This window comes from Podarcis liolepis (assembly GCF_965112155.1).
Source record: "Podarcis liolepis genome assembly, chromosome: 6".
Taxonomy (NCBI): Eukaryota; Metazoa; Chordata; class Lepidosauria; order Squamata; family Lacertidae; genus Podarcis; species Podarcis liolepis.
Genome location: NC_139559.1, coordinates 77,883,358 through 77,906,062, shown reverse-complemented (window position 1 = coordinate 77,906,062; position 22,705 = coordinate 77,883,358). Strand labels below are relative to the sequence as shown.

Here is a 22,705-nt window from a genome sequence, read left to right as displayed (position 1 = left end):
ACCCGTGAACATAGTGTTCAGAAGGTTTCAGAAGTCAAGCTCTGAAGAAAATTGGAGATAATCCCACTGTAGCCAATCAGTGACCTGAAACTCTGCTCTTCGCAGCTCACATGTTCAGCTTTGTCTGCCATAGGCAGTCAGGTGCAGTGTAAGGACAGGATCTGCCAAATACCTCCAGCCTAGACTGCTACAGTGTATTGTACCTGGGACTGCCTTTGGAAACGATTCAGAAATTTCAGTGCAAAGCATATATTTCTAGTTTCAAAACAACACCACTGGTCCATTTCCAACAACGATTGATTACACTGGTGCTAACCTGCAACATGTGGGCTGAGAGTACCTGAAGAACAGTCTTCTTCCCTGTGGTCCTGCTCATCCATTCAGATCTCTAGAGATGCAGTGGGCAGTGACTTGACAGGGTGCCTTTTCATTTGTGAAAAAGGGACGCGGGTGGCGCTGTGGTCTAAACCACTGAGCCTCTTGGGCCTGCCTATCAGAAGGTTGGTGGTTTGAATCCCCACAACAGATTGAGTGCCCGTTGCCCTGTCCCAGCTCCCGCCAACCTAGCAGTTTGAAAGCATGCAAGTGCAAGTAGATAAATAGGTACTGCTGAAGTGGAAAGGTAAATGGTGTTTCCGTGCGCTCTGGTTTCTGTCACGGTGTCCTGTTGCACCAGAAGCAGTTTAGTCATGCTGGCCACATGACCCAGAATGCTGTCTGTGGACAAACGCCGCCTCCCTCAGCCTGAAATGAGATGAGCGCTGCAACCCCATAGTCACCTTTGACTGGACTTAACCATCCAGGGGTCCTTTACCTTTACCTTTTACCTTTCATTTGTGGTATTCCACCTCTAAAACACACTACCCATTTGTTTATTCTGATGTCATTTTGGTCCAAAAAAGACCTTTTTATTTCTGTGGTCCTGTCAACTGAGATTTATTCTTTTGTTTCTTCACTCCTCTATTTGATGCCGTTTTTATTACTGTTTAGCTGTTTGCGTTTTCTGTTTTTAAATATTTTAGGTGTGTATTTTATTTCATAAAAATTATATACCACTTGTTTGTAAAGAAAATCCTCAAAGCCTTTATGTTACCGGCTTTGGGCATCCATGTGTCAAAAAGCAATGGATAAATTCTATAGTATTTCTTTTTCCTTTAATGTGATTGTTCTGATGCTACAGGTATCACCATATAGCATTGCTCAGAGGTTTTTACTTTGCAGAGAGAGAGGTCAGAGATGGCAAATAGGAAGTGGAGGTTGGTGTAGTGAGATTCAGGTGCAAGTAAATGGGAGATGTGCCTAGTTTGTGAATTAAAGTCATAGGCGACTGGGATCAATTGTACATTGTTTCTGCTTTGTGAATGAGCAGCTGATTTCGTACTTTTGGGTGGATGGGGAGGACTCACTGTTGTACCAAGATATTACACATCAAGTTTCTTCATGCACAAAGTACTGAGCAGATGTGTTTCTCACACAGCTCTCCGTCTGCTAGGTTTAATTGTGCAACAAGGTGTGTGATGGAAGGAAGGGGAGAGGGAGAGAGATAACCCTTTGGAAAGCTTGTTTTGCAGCTATCAACACTTGGTGTCGGTTGCCAAAATGAAAATCACAGATATCAATTGCATTCTAGCCTTTGCAAAACACTCAAAGGAGAGTAGGATAATGGATTGATGAGTAGATAGAGGAAGCAGGACTGTTGAAGGCATGGAAGTGAGAGTGACAAAAGACTAGGGTGTTACTCATAAGCAGACAACAGTTATGTGGGATAAACAGAGAAAAGGTGTAAATGGAGACAAGAGGGGTGATACAGGAGGACCTCAACCTTTTTTAAAAACAAAACGAAACCCAAATACTGGGTTGTGAAATCATTACCTATGAATTGCTTTATAAAGTAGTTTGTGAAAGAAAATAATATTGACTAAGGTATATAATTAACATACGGCTGTCTGGTAGTAATGAATGAAAACACTCAAAAGGGTATGGATCAGAAACATAGGTCATACACTTGTGTAGAGCCACATGGTAGGCAACACCCCAGAATTGTAGCTTACAGATAAAGCCCAGTGGAATAAAAAGCTCTTCATCTTGCCTTGAAATGACATCAGAATTTGTGCATGGAGAACATCTCTGAGAAGGTATTCCAAAGGTGGAGAATGACAACCCAAAATTCGCTTTCTCTCAAGTCACTACCTGTCCACTTCAGATGGCAGAGAAGGTCCTTCGGAGAGAAGGCCCTCCCAAAGCAGGACCTCCATAGATGACCACAACATTACAGAGATGGTTTTGAGAGATAATAAATTGCTTAGGGACCCTCCAAAGGTTCCTAGCTGTGACAAGCTTTAACCATGCACTGGACCAGTCTGACACTTGTAAATAGTGAAATGTGAGTTCAATATTCTGCACTCTCAATTATTCACCAGTCATAGTTTGAATAATGTTTTGGCATTGAAAACAGGGTGAAAAAGGTCCCCAAGGCCCAGCCGGACGTGATGGAGTACAAGGGCCTGTAGGCCTTCCCGGCCCTGCCGGTCCAGCTGGTTCTCCTGGAGAAGATGGTGACAAGGTCAGTTGCTGTTAACTGCAGTGATGATTGTCCGGTGATTGGCTAGTTTTCAAAACTCCAAGAGCTATTTGTTTGCTTGCTTTATGTGGGATCACTCAAGAAAGAATCTTGAGGCACTTGAATAACAGATTGATTGTGCCATCATCTTTTGTAGACTAGTACCCTCTTCATCAGAAGCATGAAGTGTTATCTTCAGTTGGCCAATATAGAGAGATGCAGAGAAAGAGAGAGAGAGCGGAGTCATAAGCAGTGGGGCAAGAAGTTAGGGCCATGCAATAGAAGTTGGAGAAATAGGTGTGTCACCTTTCTATGCAGGACCCAAATGTATACAAGATAAGAAGGGGGTGACCCATCAGCAAGAGCAATCACTGTGATATTGTCTAATATTGCACAAGAAGTGCTGTGTTAGAAGCAACGGTGATGACAATTTTGCTCTCTTGGAATACGTACTATTTGTGATTATGAACCACTAGAGAAGATCAACATATGGGAGCTGGGGCAAACATTTATTTACTTAAATGTCAAATTTGACCCATGAGCAGCAGGTGTCAGAAATAATGCAACACAGGGAACTCGGGGTGCGACTCTTCAATCAGGCAAAAACACTTTCATGGGTTTCATGAGTTTCCAATAGTTTGAAAAAATTATGAGAATTACAAGGTGGAAGCAAATGTTTAGGAGGAAGCATTATTCTCAATTCATCGTTTGGCACTGACATGCAAAATAGGGGGCTATACTTACAAGAGAAATGTGCTGAGTGAGAGGGGAGGGTGTTATCCTTTTCTTGCCCAGAAACATTCCATCAGGATTTTTTTTAAATTCCAGATACCTTTGTCCTGGCTACTATTCCCAATTGTCCAGGAGAAACATCTAGGAAGTCTGGCAATGTGACAGCTAGGAGTAGGGTTACACATTCTCCATTCTGCCCACTGCTTCTCCCTAAAAAATATCCCCCGCCACACCTTTATGTGCTGGCCAACTTCCCACTGTTGCACTGCATACCTGTTCAGTTATGCAGCTCATTCTCACTGGGCCAGTCCATAGTCTTTGCTTAATATACCAAAATAGGAACGAGCCCTTTGCCCTTTCTCCCAATTCATTAATGTGCCTTCTTGCCCTCATACACAACCCATTTTCCTCTCCCTCCATAGCATGCCTGAAAGCAATGCAAAAAATATCCGTTGACCACAGTTTTGTCTCTGAACCAGTCTCATTATTTAGACCCAGTCTTATCCTCAACCTGGTAACTCTGGGTTTGGATGAAATGAAAAGTTATGTTTAATTAGATGCTTCCTATATTAATTGTGGCTTGCATGAAAGGATAAGTGGATGGGTTGCATTGTCTGATAACTTGTCTTATATCTCACTATCAGTTTTGCACCTATCATTGCTTGGGAATTTATGAAACCCAAAATGACCCTGCAGTTTTGAAAGCGTCTGTCTACTATTTTGATTCAAAAATGGTATTCAATTGTATTTAAACATTAAAAAAAACTACTCCTAAGTATCAGCAAGCGTCTTGCAAAATTAGGTTACAGTATCTTAACAGGTGTCCAAAGGCATAGTGAGCAAACATCTTTCCAAAATAGGTGCTGAATTAAGCCAGATAGCCTGAACATTACCACTGTCTTATAGAGTCAACTGTAATTCTCTGGTATGTCTGCTCATAATAAGAATTGTGATACATTCACAGAAGCACGAAGCTGCTCTTCAGTTGATTGCAATTACAGTCACTTTATATTGAAGGAGACATGGAGAATATAAACAAAAACAAAACAATTTCCTTCGTTCAAAATCCAATTAAAGTAGGTTTCAATACGAGGCCATGTTGTGCTTTGAACTGTAATAGTCGATACATGCACTAATCTGTCACGCCGAAATGTGATTGATCAATGCAAAAATGCCCCCTTCAGGCCTTTACTTGTAAAATGGTGCTATAAGGTAAAGAGAATAATAAGGTGACATTTATAGACACTTCGCCACAGCGAACGGAAAGGCAGGCTCCTTAAAAGTACCAATTTAACAATGTCTTCCCTTCTATTACAGGGTGAAATTGGAGAACCAGGTCAGAAAGGGAGCAAAGGTGACAAAGGAGAAAATGTGAGTTTTCTTTTCTTTCTTTCTTTTTCTGACTACTTCCTTCACTATATTGCTTACTGCAATTCTTTATTGCTGGGGAATTAAAGAATGAAAACATGGATCAAAAACCAACATGCTGAGCAAGCACGAAAGAGGCCTGCATTTTGCAGAGATATTCACATTTGAAACGAAAAAAAAACCCCCCAGAGGAATTGGGTTCAATGTTACTTTATAATGCCTTTAAATGATGATAGTAATTGACCAACTTCTTTGCTCCAGGATATGTTAACATATTTTCCTCCACAATTGTCTGTTGCTGTTTTGCTTAGTTTCCTTTCACCTAGGTCCATGCTTGGATGTCTTTTGTTTGCTTGCAGGAAAGCTACATTATATTATATTATATTATATTATATTATATTATATTATATTATATTATATTAATAATATATCATTCAATAATCTTTTTCATTTAAACCAACGTTTCAGATTTCTTATGTGGTTAAAAAGGTCCTCTGCTTTGATTAAAGCAATTCTTCATTTAATTTTATCAAACTCAAAACTAGTAATCACAAGGGAATATTTTCAGGAACTATATATAGTTTATAACATGAAAACTCCTCTGGGAAGAAATTATTTAGACTTGTTTGGCATGTGAGAACAGGTTGTTTTATGTAATTTTAAATTCCACTTTATTTGTATGTTCAAGCATGGCTAACTGAAAATCAGCTCTGTCAGTAATGCCTTTTCCTGGGGCAGCATAAATAGATTTAATCTAAAATACGTCCTGGACCTTTTTTTTTCTCAGGGAGTGCAATGCAGTTGCACGTATTTAATATTTAAGTCTGTCTAGGAAGAATTGTCCAATTGCAAGAGCAACGTACAGTCCCTTTGGGGAAATACAATTCCAACAAGAAGCATTCGTTTGCGATATGGATAGTGAAACTTTAGTTGCTTTTTTTTCTCTGTAAATCTCCTCAGAAAGGTCTGGTATATTTTTAGTTCTGTAAAAGCCAGGGCAGGTTGTGATTCATATTCATGTTTGAACAGAAATCCACTTTTAAATATCCTGAAAATACTGCAAGCATAATTACCTTTGATAAATGTCAGTTTCAAATGTATTGTAGACAAGCAAGTCTAAGATTTGGGGAGATGAACAAATAATGCTTGACTGCCTTGAATGTAAAAGACCTTGGAGTAACAGCACCATCTCTCCAAAGAAATGTGGAAATGCTTATTAGGCCTGAATAATGCAAAATGCCCTCCTATGGAGATGCTGTTCGTCTGACTTTAGATGCCAACATTACCTTCTTTCCTCCTCCCTTCAGGGTCCTCCTGGACCACCAGGTCTTCAAGGTCCCGTCGGAGCTCCTGGTATAGCTGTAAGTTTCTGCTTGTTATGCATAACTAACGAGTGCCTTCCCTCCCGAATTCTCATTAGTTATACCGAAGATTCAGGCATAATTTATGTTGCTTAAAATGAGAAATATCTTAAATCTTATCCTCAAGGCATCCATGTCTATGCACTGCTCTGCTTACCGCAGGCTCCAGTCTTGGGTCAGTGCTCTGCTGCTTCAGTCTTCCATGAGTGCAACAATTCAAAAGGAATGAACAAAACATTGGGAAAATGCTTTGGCTCCGTTCATTCCAAGATGTGTTTATTAAATGCATATGGAAGCTGGAGTGGCGTTTCCAAGAACAGGTCCACTTGATAACTTTGTTTCTCTTTTTTTATTATACAGTGGACCCTTGGGTTAAGTTACGTTCGGGTAACGTAACTTTCGGGTTTCGAATGAGGCAAACCCGGAAGTGTATACTTCCGGGTTTTGACACACACACATGCGCAGAAGTGCTCTATCATGACTTGTGTGCATGCCAAAGCCTCATGTTGCGGACTTTTCGGGGTACGTAAGGACCCCCAGAATGAATTAAGTTCTTATCCAGAGGGTCCACTGTATGTATGTACACACACACACACACACACACACACAATTTCAATTAAATTTTCTGTTTTACAATTTAGAATGTTCATTTAGATAACGGTAACTTTGTTTCTCATCACTTAATTACTCATTAACTTGATGGCTCCCAGTTGAATGTGCGATCTGACTCCCTTGAAAAGAAATGACATTGGCGATCTGGAAGTTCTGTCTGTATTGTTACATTTTTAATGGCTCCTTTACATATTCAAACCATCACTCCATGCTGCCTTCTTCAGCAATACAGGTGTAAAATCACCCCCACATTTGCTGGTATTTGCAGCAGATGTCTGTGTGAGGCAGCATTTAAATTGGGAGTTGTAGCCAACATCAGGGCCACATGGTAAGAGATACAAAATGAGCCCACAAAAAGAGGAAGACGAAGAAGAGGAAGAGGAAGAGGAGGAGGAGTAGTTTGGATTTGATATCCCTCTTTATCACTACCCGAAGGAGTCTCAAAGCGGCTAACATTCTCCTTTCCCTTCCTCCCCCACAACAAACACTCTGTGAGGTGTGTGGGGCTGAGAGACTTCAGAGAAGTGTGACTAGCCCAAGGTCACCCAGCAGCTGCAGGTGGAGAAGCAGGGAATCGAACCCAGTTCACCAGATTACAAGTCCACTGCTCTTGACCACTACACCACACTGGCTCTGGAAGCCAGAGACTGCCAGGCCCTGCCTTGTTTGTTTTCCATTTAAATAATAAGAACGTACATATGACAAGCAGCACTCCCAGCCCCACTTCTCTGGAACTAAGGCCCGCTCAGTTTAGTGGGACTTACTTCTGAGGCAACATTCTTAGGAGCTGGGCATTTGAGTCTTCAATTAGGTGCCTTTTGGAGTCAATTTCTGAGCAGTGAATGCACAACTTTTGTGAGCATTATGGACAGCTCTGGCATACACCATGGATTTATTTGTGTTTTCCTTCACTCAGACCAGAATGCTTTGTCCATTCCCAGAACACTACATCAGTTGTGATACTGTTGTATGGAATGTACTTTGCTGAGTGGTACCTATGACATTCTTGCGACAGGCACCTGAAGTCTGACGCCATTTTATGACCTCTTAAAAATGTCTGTTTTGCAAGCTAGTAACTTTTATGGACTTATTTGCAAGGATGGACTAAAGGTTGCAAACTTGTACATTGTTAGCTGCTTAAATGTAACTGAAGTCAATGGAATTTATATAGCCTACAGAGCTGAAGTCAAAATCTGTGCTGTTTTCTTTTCACCCATTGTCTGGTCAGACCTTTTTGCAAAACTAATGTAGCTAAAAAGTATCCATATAGTTTTCTTAATTCATTCATTCATTCCTTTAAAAAAATTACGCAATGCCATTCAAGGCATATCCCACTAAAACAGTACTTTAAAAACATTTCATAGTCCAGCACAACACTCGCATAAAACCAATTTAAACCATTTAGTGGAAACAATGTGAAAAACCAGCATCAGTATAGATCATTAAGTAATCGAAAATTCAAACCAACCTATTGGAAACTATTGTTCTGTCAGCATAAATATTCCCAAATGAGAATTAAGCAGCATCTGCCAGCTCTTAAGCACAGTAGCTGCATTGATCAATGCACAACAAAATCGCATTGGGTGACTTTATTATGACTGGGCCACTTACTTTAATTGTATTTGGAGAACACAAGCTAAGTTCACCGTAATTGTTGAATGAATGTGTTCGCACAATGTAGCTCTCTTCTTACAAATGCAAAATTGTGTCCCATTCACATCATGTAGAATTAGATCTCATTAATTTCAGTGCACATAATTTTGGATCAGAACACAAGTTGTGTGTGTGTATATATAATCACTAACTTGGGATGTGTTTTTTTTTTAAAAAAAAAAACTGGCTGTAAAATTCTGACAGTAGTTGTCCCTATTTTAATCTACTAGGGGGGTGATGGAGAACCTGGTCCAAGAGGACAGCAAGGGATGTTTGGGCAAAAAGGCGATGAAGGCCCACGAGGCTTCCCTGGTCCTCCAGGTCCCATTGGTCTTCAGGTATGTTTCATCATTTTATTTGCTTCCCACCTTCCTTCCCCACAATAAAATGGGTGTATCCTTATTCTGGGTTTCATAGTTTAAAAATGACGAGTCTTTGGACCCCTCCAGACATTCTTTTTATTGCACATTTGTGATGATGTGGGCTCATGATACTATTAGGGAGGTCACATCTCATCTTGATTTCAATACTGTCTACAGAAGTGCTGGGTTGGTCACATTGCTTCATTTCCAGTCAGTGCATATCCTGTAACTTCCTGCTGAAATACCATAAATATTGCCAAGGCAGGCGCATTAGGTGACCCATGAGAGCAGCAAAATAACCAGGTTGTACAATGGTGGTAGGATACCGTTAACCACGCCAAATCTTTATTGGCGGCAGCAGGCAGGGTGAGGGTAGGCATGGCATTAGGGTCAGGATCAGGTATCATTCCCTGTTGACTGAATGGATCCACCGGGTTTGGACCTCTCCAAGCCAGTTCCATGAGAATCGGCCAGTGTTGAACCTTGCCGTAGTGCAAGCCAAACAAGCAAGGTCTCACTGGGTGACCAGAGTGCAGATTCCAACCAGGTAGATACCCCAACCTGAGCCTGGGGATGACACCTGGCTTGAGAGCCGCACATGTGAAAAGGATCTAGGAGTCTTGGTTGACCACAAACTTGACATGAGCCAACAGTGTGACGCGGCAGCTAAAAAAGCCAATGCAATTCTGGGCTGCATCAATAGGAGTATAGCATCTAGATCACGGGTGTCAGACTCAAGGCCCGCGGGCCAAATCCGGCCCGGCAGACCTCCTCATGCGGCCCGTGTAGCCGCTGCCGGCTGCCAGCGCTTTTTTTTTATTCTCGCTTTTTTTTTTTAAGGAGAAAGCTTGTGTGTATTCATTGAGGGAAAGACCGGGGCGGGGGCGGGGGTGGGTGGCAGCACCGCACATTCAGAGAAAAGGAGGACGGCCTATTTGGCTGCTGCAGTGCCGCCTCTTCGCTTTAGCGCGCAGAAGGCGAAGCGCACGGGAGTCCGGCTCACGCCTGCTTAGCGGCTCGCTCTGCAGAGCTTTCTCCGAAAAGCAGTTGTTGCGGAGAAAAAGCGCTCTGATTTCTAAAGAAGTCTCGTTCTTCCCAAGGCACGTGTTCACTTTTTGCAGAGAGGCAGTTGCAAGGCGAAGAAAGCTCCTGGTAATCATAAAAATCTCATAAGGGTAATTAAATTGGGATGGGGAAACTACTGTCGCAGGGTCTATTGTTCAAGAAGTGGCAGTTTAAACTATTTGCAGGCTACCGATCCACATCAGCCGCTAACGCAATGTAAGGAGTTTGTGGATTGGTCTGAACGTGACCATTTGTGCTCTGCGAGCAACCCCTTGCTGGGGAGAGGCTGTTTAGCGCAGGAAAGACTCTTGCCTTAACCCTTGCAGAGCCGTTGCTAGTCAGCCGTGCTCAACCCTGGGAAAGACTCTTGCCTTAACCCTTGCAGAGCCGCTGCTAGTCAGCCGTGCTCAACCCTCACTGTCGCCAGATATGGCTGGGAAAGACTCTTGCCTTAACCCTTGCAGAGCCGCTGCTAGTCAGTGCCTGGCAGTGCCAGGCTAGATGGACCAATGGTCCGAATCGAATTGTTACGATACTGATGAGACAAACACACCAGTCGATGGCAAACCTTTATTCTGAATGTGGCGGTGATTTGGAATCACTACCCTGCTCCAATTTCACCTTGTCAGTCACTAATGTGGATTAAAATGCCACCCACACACGCGAAAGCACGTATTGGAAATCAGACTTTGGTAGTTACAGCACGTTAACCAGTCTTGAGTAAGGTACCAGTAGTTACTGCCTGGAATAAAATTGGCGTGATGCATGTGGGTACTGGGAAGACAAAAGCAAAATACTGCTAGATACAGGACTCACGGGATAAATAATAATAATAATAATAATAATAATAATAATAATAATAATAATAATAATTTATTTATACCCCGCCCATCTGGCTGGGCTTCCCCAGCCACTCTGGGCGGCTTCCAAAAGAATATTAAAATACATCAAACATTAAAAGCTTCCCTAAACAGGGCTGCCTTCAGATGTCTTCTAAAAGCCTGGTAGTTGTTCTTCTCTTTGACATCTGGTGAGAGGGTGTTCCACAGGGAAGGCGCCACTACCGAGAAGGCCCTCAGCCTGGTTCCCTGTAGCTTTGCTTCTCGCAGTGAGGGAACCACCAGAAGGCCCTCAGTGCTGGACCTCAGTGTCCAGGTAGAACGATGGGGGTGGAGACGCTCCTTCAGATATACTGGACCAGGGCCGTTTAGGGCTTTAAATGTCAGCACCAACACTTTGAATTGTGCTCAGAAACCATCTAGTCAGAAAAGTTAAAAAAAAGTTAATGCCTTGTGTTTGCCATATGTGTAATAAACAGTGTTTGGCAATATTTGGATGTTTAAAAAAAATTACTGTCTGTTACCAAAAATCATTTTTCAGTAAATTGTACAATAATTGTACATTTGAATATCTACTTGCCATTATTCTGACTATGTTTCTGCTTTCAGAGCTAGTTATTACTTACATTATTACAAAAAACAGTAATAATTGAATGCAGTGACAATAATTTATGATAATAAAGAGTGGACACATAGTCCTACAGATACAACCGGCCCTTTGAGGGTGACCAAACTGCTGATGCGGCCCCCGATGAATTTGAGTTTGACACCCCTGATCTAGATCAAGGGAAGTAATAGTGCCACTGTATTCTGCTCTGGTCAGACCTCACCTGGAGTACTGTGTCCAGTTCTGGGCACCACAGTTCAAGAAGGACACTGACAAACTGGAACGTGTCCAGAGGAGGGCAACCAAAATGGTCAAAGGCCTGGAAACGATGCCTTATGAGGAACGGCTAAGGGAGCTGGGCATGTTTAGCCTGGAGAAGAGGAGGTTAAGGGGTGATATGATAGCCATGTTCAAATATATAAAAGGATGTCACATACAGGAGGGAGAAAGGTTGTTTTCTGCTGCTCCAGAGAAGCGGACACGGAGCAATGGATCCAAACTACAAGAAAGAAGATTCCACCTAAACATTAAGAAGAACTTCCTGACAGTAAGAGCTGTTCGACAGTGGAATTTGCTGCCAAGGAGTGTGGTGGAGTCTCCTACTTTGGAGGTCTTTAAGCAGAGGCTTGACATCCATATGTCAGGAGTGCTCTGATGGTGTTTCCTGCTTGGCAGGGGGTTGGACTCGATGGCCCTTGTGGTCTCTTCCAACTCTATGATTCTATGATTCATGGTCAATCCTGCCCCTATACTATATTGATCCTTTCCAATGCCATTTCTGCCTTCAACAAATAATGTTTTTGTTTCTGACCAAAGAAGTCCACCATTTCACTGAGGGAATGGCCTTGCTAGTGGAACATCTGGCTGGTCAGATGACGGAATGCTGGGCTGCATGGACCCTCATCCTGTTTGAACAGAATTCTTTTCATTTTCCTGTGGCTCATAGCTCATTCTCATAGGCATTGCACTAGGGGTACTTTCGTGAGCATTAGCTTCATGAGCCCTGGGCCCTTCAGCAGCAAAGGTCCAGGGATAGCACCACTCAGAACCCTCTTCTCTCCTTGAATTACCATTAATACATTTGGGGCCAGGAAAATTTAACGTGATTTCTTTTTCTTTATTTCTAAGTGAAGAGACTCGATTTTTAATACGTGATCATTCAAACTTGGTGTAGCATTGAAAGGTACTGGAAATGTCAGGGACTCTGTATAGGTGTTTAGGAATGGAAATGCAGTTTCGATTTGGTCTGCATCGAAAAGAGAAATATATTTCACCTTTGTGTGTTTTGATTTACTGAAACGCTGCATAAGGGTAACCACACACTATTTAGAGGTTTAAACGAATGAACATTGAACTCTAGTGGAATTACATTTCATTAAACCTTCAAGTGTGTTAAGGATGCCAAAGATGCTGGTGGTACTAAAGGGCCATTGAGCAATCAAGAGCTCTATCTTTGTTGCTAATGCATAGTAAAAATGAACACCTTGCACAGCTTTTTCCCCCTTTTGTAGTTTATAATATTTCAGTCTTAACAAATCCCATCAGATATACTAATGATGCCACATTTTTATGCTGTTTGGTGACCTCCCTTCGCCTCTCCCCTTCACATCCTGGCATTTTCCTTATGTTATACTCTTGCAATGTTCCTTCCTTCCCCAAGGTGCCCAGACTAGAGGAGCTTTCTCTCCTGGCACTGTATAGAATCATAGAAATGTAGAGCTGGAAGGGGTCCCTAGATTCATCTAGTCCACCCCCTGCAATGCAGGAATCTCAGCTAAAGCACCCATGACAGATGGCCATCCAACGTCTGCTTAAAAACCTGCAAGGAAGGAGAGACCACAACTTTCCGAGGGAGTCCGTTCCAATGTTGATCAGCACTTACTGTCAGAAAGTTCATCCAAATATTTAGTTGGAATCTCCTTTCTTGTAACTTGGTCCAAGTCCTCCAGAGCAGGAGAAGACAAGCTTGCTCCATCTTCCGTGTGACAGCCCTTGAGATATTTGAAGAGGGCTATCTGAAGCTAGAGAAATAAGTTTTGATTTGGCAAAGCTGCTGCTTGTGAGTTGGAAGAAAACCTTGGCTCCATTGAAACCAAAGTGGCAAAGCTCCCACTAGTTTCAGGGGTGGAAATATGTCACTGCAATTATTTGCAAGGTTGTATTTGAAGATTGCGATTTGGCAAAGAGCAGCATACTTAACCTTAGGCTTATCTGTTCTCCCATGGCCGTTAATAGTACCACTTACAGGTTTTTAAAGTTGAACCCGTATGTAACTTTCAACATAATTGAGGGCCTAAATTTGAATTACTAAAGGCAGGTTTATGGCTCAATAAATCTTAATAACAAACTGTTGGGTACGTTGTTAGTATCTGTCATGACAGCAAATTGTAATTGATGAAATACTTGCATCTGCAACACAGAGGTCTTTACCTTTTCTACAGTCACACCTACAAATGAGCAGATTTGTAGGCAATTATTCATCCAAGACGTTTAAGCTGCAATTATCCTAACCCTTCTGTCATCAGTGCACCTCTGCTATCTTCAGATATTTATTGTGTGGCTAAACAAAATGATGCAGTCCAACCAAAGTTAGGCACTTTTGGTGTCCTCCCACTTCTACCTCAAGAATGGAGCTCTACAAACAAAAATTATGCTTTATTCTTTTGTAGGTGACAATAGGGAAGGCTTGCTTAATTTCACAAGGCTACCACACTATATCATGGACGATATATATACATATATACACACACACACACACACACACACACATATATATATATATATATATATATATATATATATATATATATGAGAACAGCCTTTCTCAACCTTGGCTGCCCAGAGGTTGTTGGAGTACAATTCCTATCATCCCTAGCTAGGGACACCAGTGGTCAGGGATGGTGGGATTTGTAGTCCAACAAACTCTGGGGACCCAAGGTTGAGAGTAGGCTGTTTTAGAGGGTTAAATCCCACAGAGTTATTCCAATGCAAGTCGTGAAGTGGATAAATCTAAGTAACTTGCAGTCTGTTATGCAACCAAGTTAAATCAAAGTACTACTATTTAAGCCAATTGTAGTACCGTTGACTTCAATGGGGCTCTAATCAGTTTAAATCCAAGGTTACCAATTTAACTATAGAGAGGATCAGGCTGCACGTCACCCACTTTTAAACTATCAATATGAAATTGATGTCACCTGTAACCGACACATTATCATTGAGACTGTGAAGCCCAATTTTTTCCAATTTTGTAAAGTGGAGGATTTCAGCAGCTGAGCGTATTGGTTATTGACCGAGCAAATTGGTATCAAATTTCCCTTCAGAGATGGTCCGTCATAAATAGCTAGTGATTTTACCTTTTTCTAGAGAATGAGATCACTAAGGGTGATCTGCCGCTCCTATTGAAGTGTGGCAAGCCTTCCATTGTGGGCTGCAGCCTAAATGGGTAATTTAAACAAAATGGGATACTACACTTTGGATGGTTCCTTAAAATTACATTTTCAGTCTGTTTCAAAAGAGGCTATGTAGTCCTGAAAAAGTAGTGAATTTGCACATACTGTAGAATGCATTCACTGCTCGGAATGATATAGATACCTACTATAGATATACCTATAGATAGATAGGTATATCTATAGATAGATACCATGTAAGATTTTCATTTAAAACTTGGAGCCCAATTTCTGCCCCCATGGATGTTCAGCTGGGTAGAAGTGGAGGGGTCCCCATGGAGACGAATGGCATCTTCCTCCTTAGGATCTGCACAGTCCTATACTCTAAATAGGAAGCCTGCCTCTTTTGTTTCCTATCCATCCCTACTTTTCCCACCCAGGAATGTTCCATTGGCCCTTGCAGCAATTTCCCTATAGGCACAGGACTGTGGGTTTGTTCTTCTGTCTTTCCAATAAGGACCAGTGTTGAGATGTTAGAGAGAGTAATTATAATGCTTTCAGTTCAAAAAAGGAACCAGTTATTAGGCTGTATTACAATGGTAGGCAGTTGGTGCTCAAGAGGGGAATGGCAGAATGGGGCTGCCATAGAGACAGGGGCAGAGGAAGGGGGTGCGGGAGAGACATGGTGGGAGAGACATGGTGGCTTGGGTGCGCCCGCTGCCTCCTCCCAGCTGTAGGGCAGCTGAGTGGGAGGAGGCAGGCAAACTCTGGAGGCCCTCCAGTGCGCCCTGCCTCTATAGGTGGCTCCCCCCGCCCCTGGGTGTGCCGCCCCAGGCGCCCAAACGGCTTACTCTGCTACTACATAGAGAGAAAATGGGGATGGCAGAGAAGGGTAAGGGGTCCTGCCCACACCACTGTGTCTGGTCTGCCCACTATATCTGGGACTGCTCACCTCTGGTATGTGACCCCAACAGATTGCCTCTGAGGAAGTGCAGCACTCAGAAGAAGAAGAAAAATAGCAAAAGTTTGTGAATTCTTGAGAGTGAAACAACTTATAAATTTATACATCAAGACAGTTTCTTCCAAATGGCACAGTGTCCAGGCATGCTGGGGTTCTGAATGAATTCGGTGCACAATCCAAGCATCTCAATGTCAGGAATTACCGTTGTACATCAACACATTTAGTGCAGCTCTAGATAACGGAAAATACCTGTCATTATTTAGAAAGCGGTAATGAGACAAAAATGCAACTCCTCTACCTTCCTTCATCTATTGCAATCAATGAATAGATTTCATGATGCGTCTTACTATCTGTTACAGCATTCCGTCTGAATGCAGCATAGTCTATTAAACATCGAAATGGACAAAACAGTACAATAAAGGAAAGCGAGGCTGTCTCATTTATGCATTAGATGATAAAACAGGAAAGCACAAGCATTCTGATGCTGTTTAGTTGGTTGGCTTTTTTTCTTGCTCCATGGCTCATTTTCCAACAAAGGACTGGAGAACCTGCAAATCCCCTTCTCAAGGGGGTTGAGCTAAGTTACCACTAAGCACTGCAGACTTGCCAAGAAAAAAATGCTTCATTACTTCATTACAAACTGGTCTGAACAAGGTGAAGGGCCACACAACACATTCTGCTAAATGCACATTGGAAAACCCTTCTGCTGTCCGTCCCTGAAGGTACTCGCTGGCCGGCCAGGAATGAAATGTCCTTACATTTAAAGATGTATGTATTGGGGATTGTGATTTGCATTGAGAGAATCTGAGATAATTAAATATATAAACCCATCCTTTTTTTGTTTTGTTCCTAGGGTCTTCCTGGCCCACCAGGGGAAAAAGGTGAAAATGGTGATGTTGGTCCAATGGTAAGTCCTTCTACTCTGCTATTCAGTGTTCAATAGGTGAATGACATAGCGTAATACACAAAAATAGAAGGACTTTCTTTCTTCTCACCCTCTCCTCCTATCTCTTGGTCATACGATCTTCAGGTGAGCCTTGCTCCAGATATCATTGCTGTTAGTGGTAAGATAGCCAAATTAGTTTATGAACCAGCCCAATAAGGCTGTCCAAATGCTATACGAATCGATACTAGAATTGGCACATTCACTGTAATTGTGACTCCCTTTGTCATACATTGGAAGCTCTTAGCTAGTTCTGTAAAATGCTAAGCTTGTGCTGGCTTTAATGAATGTAGACCTGATTAATTTGTATTTTGTATTTGTTTCCTACAGGGTCCTCCTGGTCCGCCTGGCCCGAGAGGTCCGCAAGGTCCAAGTGGAGCTGATGTAAGAAACGCATCCTTTGAACAGTTTTTACATTCATTTCCCCCCATTTTTAAACAAATAAGCAAAGCACGTGATTTAACTGACGTTCTTTTTTGTCATCCCAGGGTCCTCAAGGCCCACCAGGATCCGTTGGCTCTGTTGGAGGTGTTGGTGACAAGGTGAGTAAGCGAACAAACTTTAAAAGAACAACAATGAATGGTGTGGCAAAGGACGCACGCAAGTGATTTTAATGTTATGCTTTAGGATGCATGGCTGTATACATATACCAATTAGTTCTGGTGCTTCAAGACTGTTGCTGTTTCCAGGTGGAATTCAGATACAAATTCAGATTATGCAATTATAGTTGGCAAGGTAGGTCTTGCGCAGCAAGTCTGCTAACCTGAAAGATCAGATTTTGTGATAAGAAAAGTGAAGGGACTGCACTGGGAAATCCAAAACAAACAGGCCCTTTGACACAAAGCACATGACTTCCTTCAAAGACCCCCGGAAACTATAATTCCCAGCACTCTGAATAAACATTTCCCTGGCTTCTTTGGAAGAAGTCATGTGCTTTAAATAGATGCTATGTACACAACCATTGTCTAATCTCCCGGCAAGCAAACCAGGATGAATGTTCAATAAATAGATCATTGGGGAATGCCCCTGGTTTCTTCTTGTTCTGTTTAACAACCAACAGATCCCTAGAAGGATCTGGCAACTTCTGTTTCAGTGTATCTGAAGAAGTGTGCATGCACACGAAAGCTCATACCAAGAACTAACTTAGTTGGTCTTTAAGGTGCTACTGGAAGGAATTTTTTTATTTCAACAGATCCAAATTACTGTATTTCATGGTTGGTGAGAATTTTGGAAATGTGTGGTTAGGTCTGGTGGAGAATCAGAATTCAAAATCAAGCGCCACAGTGTGTTCATTCTCATTGGAATCATTCAAGCTTTTTTAGCTGTACCAAGCAAAGATGTGCAAGGTAGGAAAAGAACAAAATATGAGGTTCAGGGTTGTCCCTAAGCATTATTTGCTTATCTGCCCAGTGAGGAAGGTCTAATGGTCAGATGAATGCACTCCTCCATCTCATTCTTCATCTTGTAGAGAAGCAGCATGAGTAGATACCCCAAGAGTAAGTGGATCTGAGTTGAGCCTCGTGTTTCATCTCAACATTCCATATCTAGAACCAGATTAAAATGTGCAAAGTGAAATATGCCATTATAAGCAATTTGCATGATTTATTCTGTGTGTATGTAGCTTGATTAAAGGAGTAGCATGCAATTCAGACTGCTCTCCTTCCATGATTTCATTAGGACCTTTGCATCACTTGGATATATATCATGCAACACTGCTAAAACTCAAGAGCTTCAAAGAGCTACTAGAAATAGCTCATTGGGAAACTAAAAGCTAGTGAATACCTTCCTACTCCAGGGATCCAGGACAGGCACACTTCCCCCATGCACACAAAGTAATGTTTAACTCAAGCACAGGCCAGTAACTATTGCAGAATCTAATTCCTTGAGGAGGAACAGGCATGCAGCTTGGCATACATTTGCCAAATATATGTGGTGCCAAGTTGGAGAGGCAGAAATATGCATCTATGCCAAACTTCAAAATTATAGCCATACAATGGAACCTCGGTTCTCGAACGTCTCCGTTGATGAATGATTCGGAACCTGAACGCCAAAAACCGGAAAGTAATTGCTTTCGTTTTTGTACACGACTCAGATGTCGAACAGCTTCTGAGGCACATTTCTCCCTTTTTTTCAACTGATTCTGCCAACCACCCATTGATCTTCAGTTTGCGAACATTTTGGAAGTCGAACAGTCTTCCGGAATGGGTTACGTTCGAAAACAGAGGTTCGTCTAATTTTTCCCAGAAGGATACTTCACCTAAAATGGCACAGCAAGCTCATTCCAGCACAAATTTACCATGTCTCAAAATAGCCATTTTTACCTTGTCCTCAGATATAGTCACGTTAGTCTGTTGAGCAAAATCTACAAAGAATCATGTGGTAAATCATGTGTGGTAAAGACTAAGAATACAATTTCATACCTACTTTCATTTTAGTAAATGCCATTGAAATCATTGGTATTTACCTTTGAGTAGGCTTGCACTGCAATACTTTTATTATGGCATAGACTGGAGTTTGGTGGGCTGGAGTTCACATCATCAGACTCACTAAATATTTATGCCATAATAAATCTGTAAGTCTTTAAGGTGCCACAAGAATCTCTGTTACTTTTACAAAATAATGAGAGAATGTCAAAGAACTGGTCTTCCTCCCAAGATGATATTTCAACAGTAATAGTATATGGGATGATTCTGTTTTTGATACTATGTTAAGTTTATTGTAGACCTAACATTGACTTAAATGCTATTTCACCAGAATTAAGACTCTTCCAACTTCTTTTACTATCTGATGTATTTTATTAACTTTTTGTTTGGAAGATCAGCATCCAGATTAGACCTTTTCCATCCCCTTATATGTAGGAAAGGACACGTTTATGTAATGCAATTTATTCCTGTTGGTTCTCTTGCGTTGAATAGAACCACACATTTTACTGTAATGATCTAACATAAAAACAAAAATGAGTTTTGAGAAGACGAAACACTGCAGGACTTTCATTTCTTGAAAATATGAGGCAATCTGTACACCTTGGATTTACCTCATTTACCAGATTTAACTTTACCTGTCATGGGTGTTAGAAATACTGTGGATTATACAAAGTAGGTTATATGAAGGAGTCTACAGTGAGGTGGACTTTAGTAATACTATGGTTTCATTGAGTTAGTATTTTGCAGTGTCCAAACCATGGGAACTCCAGAGTCAATGGCACATTCAAATCCTAGTTCCATTTGGTTCTCTCTGCTAGATAATGGTTTACCCAAGAATTTTAGATCTTAATGGGTAGATAATAAGTACCATAATCATTTAAAATAATAATAATTTATCATTTATACCCCACCCATCTGGCTGGGTTTCCCCAGCCACTCCTGTAGGGCACATTTCAGAAGAAATTTTCACCCATTAATATGAAAGGGAAATTACATATTGTGTGGCATGGGCATGTCAGAAACAAGCATGAGAATCATATGTTGTAGAGTTGGAAGGGACCCTGATGGTCATCTCATCCAACTCCCTGCCATGCAAGAATCCTGCCATAACAATCCCTAGGTGCACTCAAACCACCAGCCTTCTGGTTAACAAACAAACACACTGGCCCGTTGTGCCACAGGCTCCATTCTAGGAACCTTAATGATTGTATCTAAATCCAGCAAATAGTGTCTCATACGTGATATTGTCGAATTCAGAATTTCTTAAATACATAAACCAAAAACTAACCGTTTGGCAAAATTCAACTATCTTTGGTTCAATCTCACTTCTCTCATCTGAGCTCCACCTCCCTCCTATTGGGGTAAATTCAACAGAAATTGAATTTTACAGATTCAAAGACCTAAGTTTTCCATATGGTTGAAATTTTTAGATATCAAAGAATCTGCAAATTGAGATGATTTATTTCAAGTCTGTATCAAATTAAACCTAAGATAATTCTATGCTTTTAATTATGCACACTCAGTATATCTGTCTGTACTGATGGGGTCTGGCCAAGGTCTGTATTCATCAATGCCACAAATTATTCACTACTAGTGACCATGTAATATACAGTGGTACCTCCAGTTGCACACGGGATCCGTTCCAAAGCCGGTTGGATCCTGAGGTGTGCATAACTGGAGGTGCGACTTCTGCACAGGCATGCACGGCGAAACCCAGAAAAATACTTCCAGGTTTGCCGCACACGTATCCCAAAGGGTACGTAACCAGAGATGAACATAAGTAGAGGTGCCACTGTATATTAAAAAATGCTGAGGCATGTTTTGGAGAGGTATAATTTATTCTGATGCATGTACGGCATAATTGAACAAAAAGGAGAAGACATGGTTTTGCAGTTATAACTTGGGTGTTTTTTGTTTGTTTGTTTGTTTGTTTTTGGTTATTCAGATAATTCAAAATTGGGCAGGTTTGTTTGCTTGTGAATATTGGGATTTGGTATGACGAAACCAGTCAGGTATTCTGAAGGCCTCTTCAGAAGATTTCCAATTTTCCTTTGCTTTCTTGACCTAGCAGTTGGCTAAAAAGATGGAGCCCTCCTGAACTTTCCCTTTCCACTTTTCATAGCTGAAGCCCTTTCTAAATTGTTTTGCCTTGGAGCACCACGAGTCCTTTCCATATTCTTTTTGGTACGCTACACAGATCTTATCCCTCTAGGTGCAGATCTGTCACAGCTTTGCATTCAGAAACACTGACTGAAGTCACAGGTCAGTCAAAATCATTTGGGTTTGTCACGGGCCACTTCTTAATCACTCCCAGAAAGCGAAGCGGTGCAGTTCTTTCACTTACAGCCCCAGGTGCTCCTCCTTCCTATCCAAAGGAAGATTCAGCCACTTATTTTGGGTGCTTCCAATTTTATTTTCTTTCTTTTTCTATGCCAATAAGATAAAGAAAAAGAACTGTAGCTCACCTTACCGTAGCTCGGGTTTTCATTTCCTCTGACAAGCTTTTTAAGTTTCAGGAAAGGCACTTACTGATACTTCACATAGGGACTTCCTAGGTCTTCCATTTTAAAACAAATACAAAAACACAACACTGTGTGAATTGGACTTAATTCGGATTTAGAAACTAGGCAAAGAAAATATGTAAACCGTGCAAGGAAAATTCTGAATTCTCATCCTCTAGGAACAGTAAGAATAAAAATAATAAAACCACACTATATAGTTCTATGTCTGATCTTTGTTTCCTTTCCATGGTGTTTTTGTTGGAAGCATTTTTTGACCTAAAGTTATCTTCAGGTGGCACTTAGTATCCTAGAATTTACAGCCCACTGTACATAGTGCATTTCTGCATGTCTCTATTGTTCCTGTTAATACGGTGTCTATAGCCACCCATCAACAAATATTATCTGCGCAGTTTTCAAGCAAGGCAATAGTGGGATTACAGTCTATAACAGTTTAAAAAAACAACAACCAAGCCAAATTTTGAAAGTTAGCAGCATTTGATCACATTCAGTCACTGAAACCAATGTTCAAACCCTATCTATCTATCTATCTATCTATCTATCTATCTATCTATCTATCATCTATCTATCTATCTATCTATCTATCTATCTATCTATGCAAAGGGACACAGATGTCACTGTGGTTTAAACCACTGAGCCTCTTGGGCTTTCCAATCGGAAGGTCAGCGGTTCGAATCCCCACAACAGAGTGAGCTCCCATTGCTCTGTCCCAGCTCCTGCCAACCTAGCAGTTCAAAAGCATGCCAGTGCAAGCAGATAAATAGATACTGCTGTGGCAGGAAGGTAAATGATGTTTTCGTGCACTCTGGTTTCTGTCCCGTTGTCCCAGACACGGTTTAGTCATGCTGGCCACATGACCTGGAAAGCTGTCTGTGGACAAACGCCTGCTCCCTTGGCCTGCAAAGCGAGATAAGCGCCACAACCCCATAGTTGCCTTTGACTGGACTTAACTGCCCAGGGGTCCTTGACCTTGACCTTGAACTATCTATGCAAACTCCATATATGTTTTGTTCTAGATAATGCATTGTACATTTAACTACCTTGTTGTTTCTTATTTCTACCATGCATGCTGTTGTATTGGCCAAACTGATCAAAGGTAGCTGTTGTGAAAATGTCCTGTGCAATGCTGAATGATTAATGATTCCAGTCTCCTCAGAAAACACCGGAACTCTAAAGGGTTTCTGTTACACTCAAGCACAAACCGCTTAAAAGCCAACTTCTCCCCAAAGTACTTTGCTTAAAAAAAAAAAAAAATAGAGCCGCAATTGCAATTAATGAAAGGGGGAAGAAAGGAAAGCTTCAAAGAAAACACAG

The 22,705-nt window shown here is 41.5% G+C and overlaps 1 protein-coding gene across 4 annotated transcripts in view; it reads left to right on the top strand.

Annotated features, from left to right (window-relative positions):
* COL11A1 (collagen type XI alpha 1 chain) overlaps nt 1-22,705 on the top strand; it is a 254,225-nt gene that overhangs the window by 186,808 nt on the left and 44,712 nt on the right. For all 4 annotated transcript variants that reach the window (XM_083510880.1, XM_083510881.1, XM_083510879.1 and 1 more), the window contains 7 exons: nt 2,456-2,563; nt 4,610-4,663; nt 5,968-6,021; nt 8,517-8,624; nt 16,360-16,413; nt 16,780-16,833; nt 16,938-16,991. In XM_083510880.1, the coding sequence (XP_083367006.1) occupies nt 2,456-2,563; nt 4,610-4,663; nt 5,968-6,021; nt 8,517-8,624; nt 16,360-16,413; nt 16,780-16,833; nt 16,938-16,991 (486 nt within the window). The remainder of the gene's footprint in view (nt 1-2,455; nt 2,564-4,609; nt 4,664-5,967; nt 6,022-8,516; nt 8,625-16,359; nt 16,414-16,779; nt 16,834-16,937; nt 16,992-22,705) is intronic.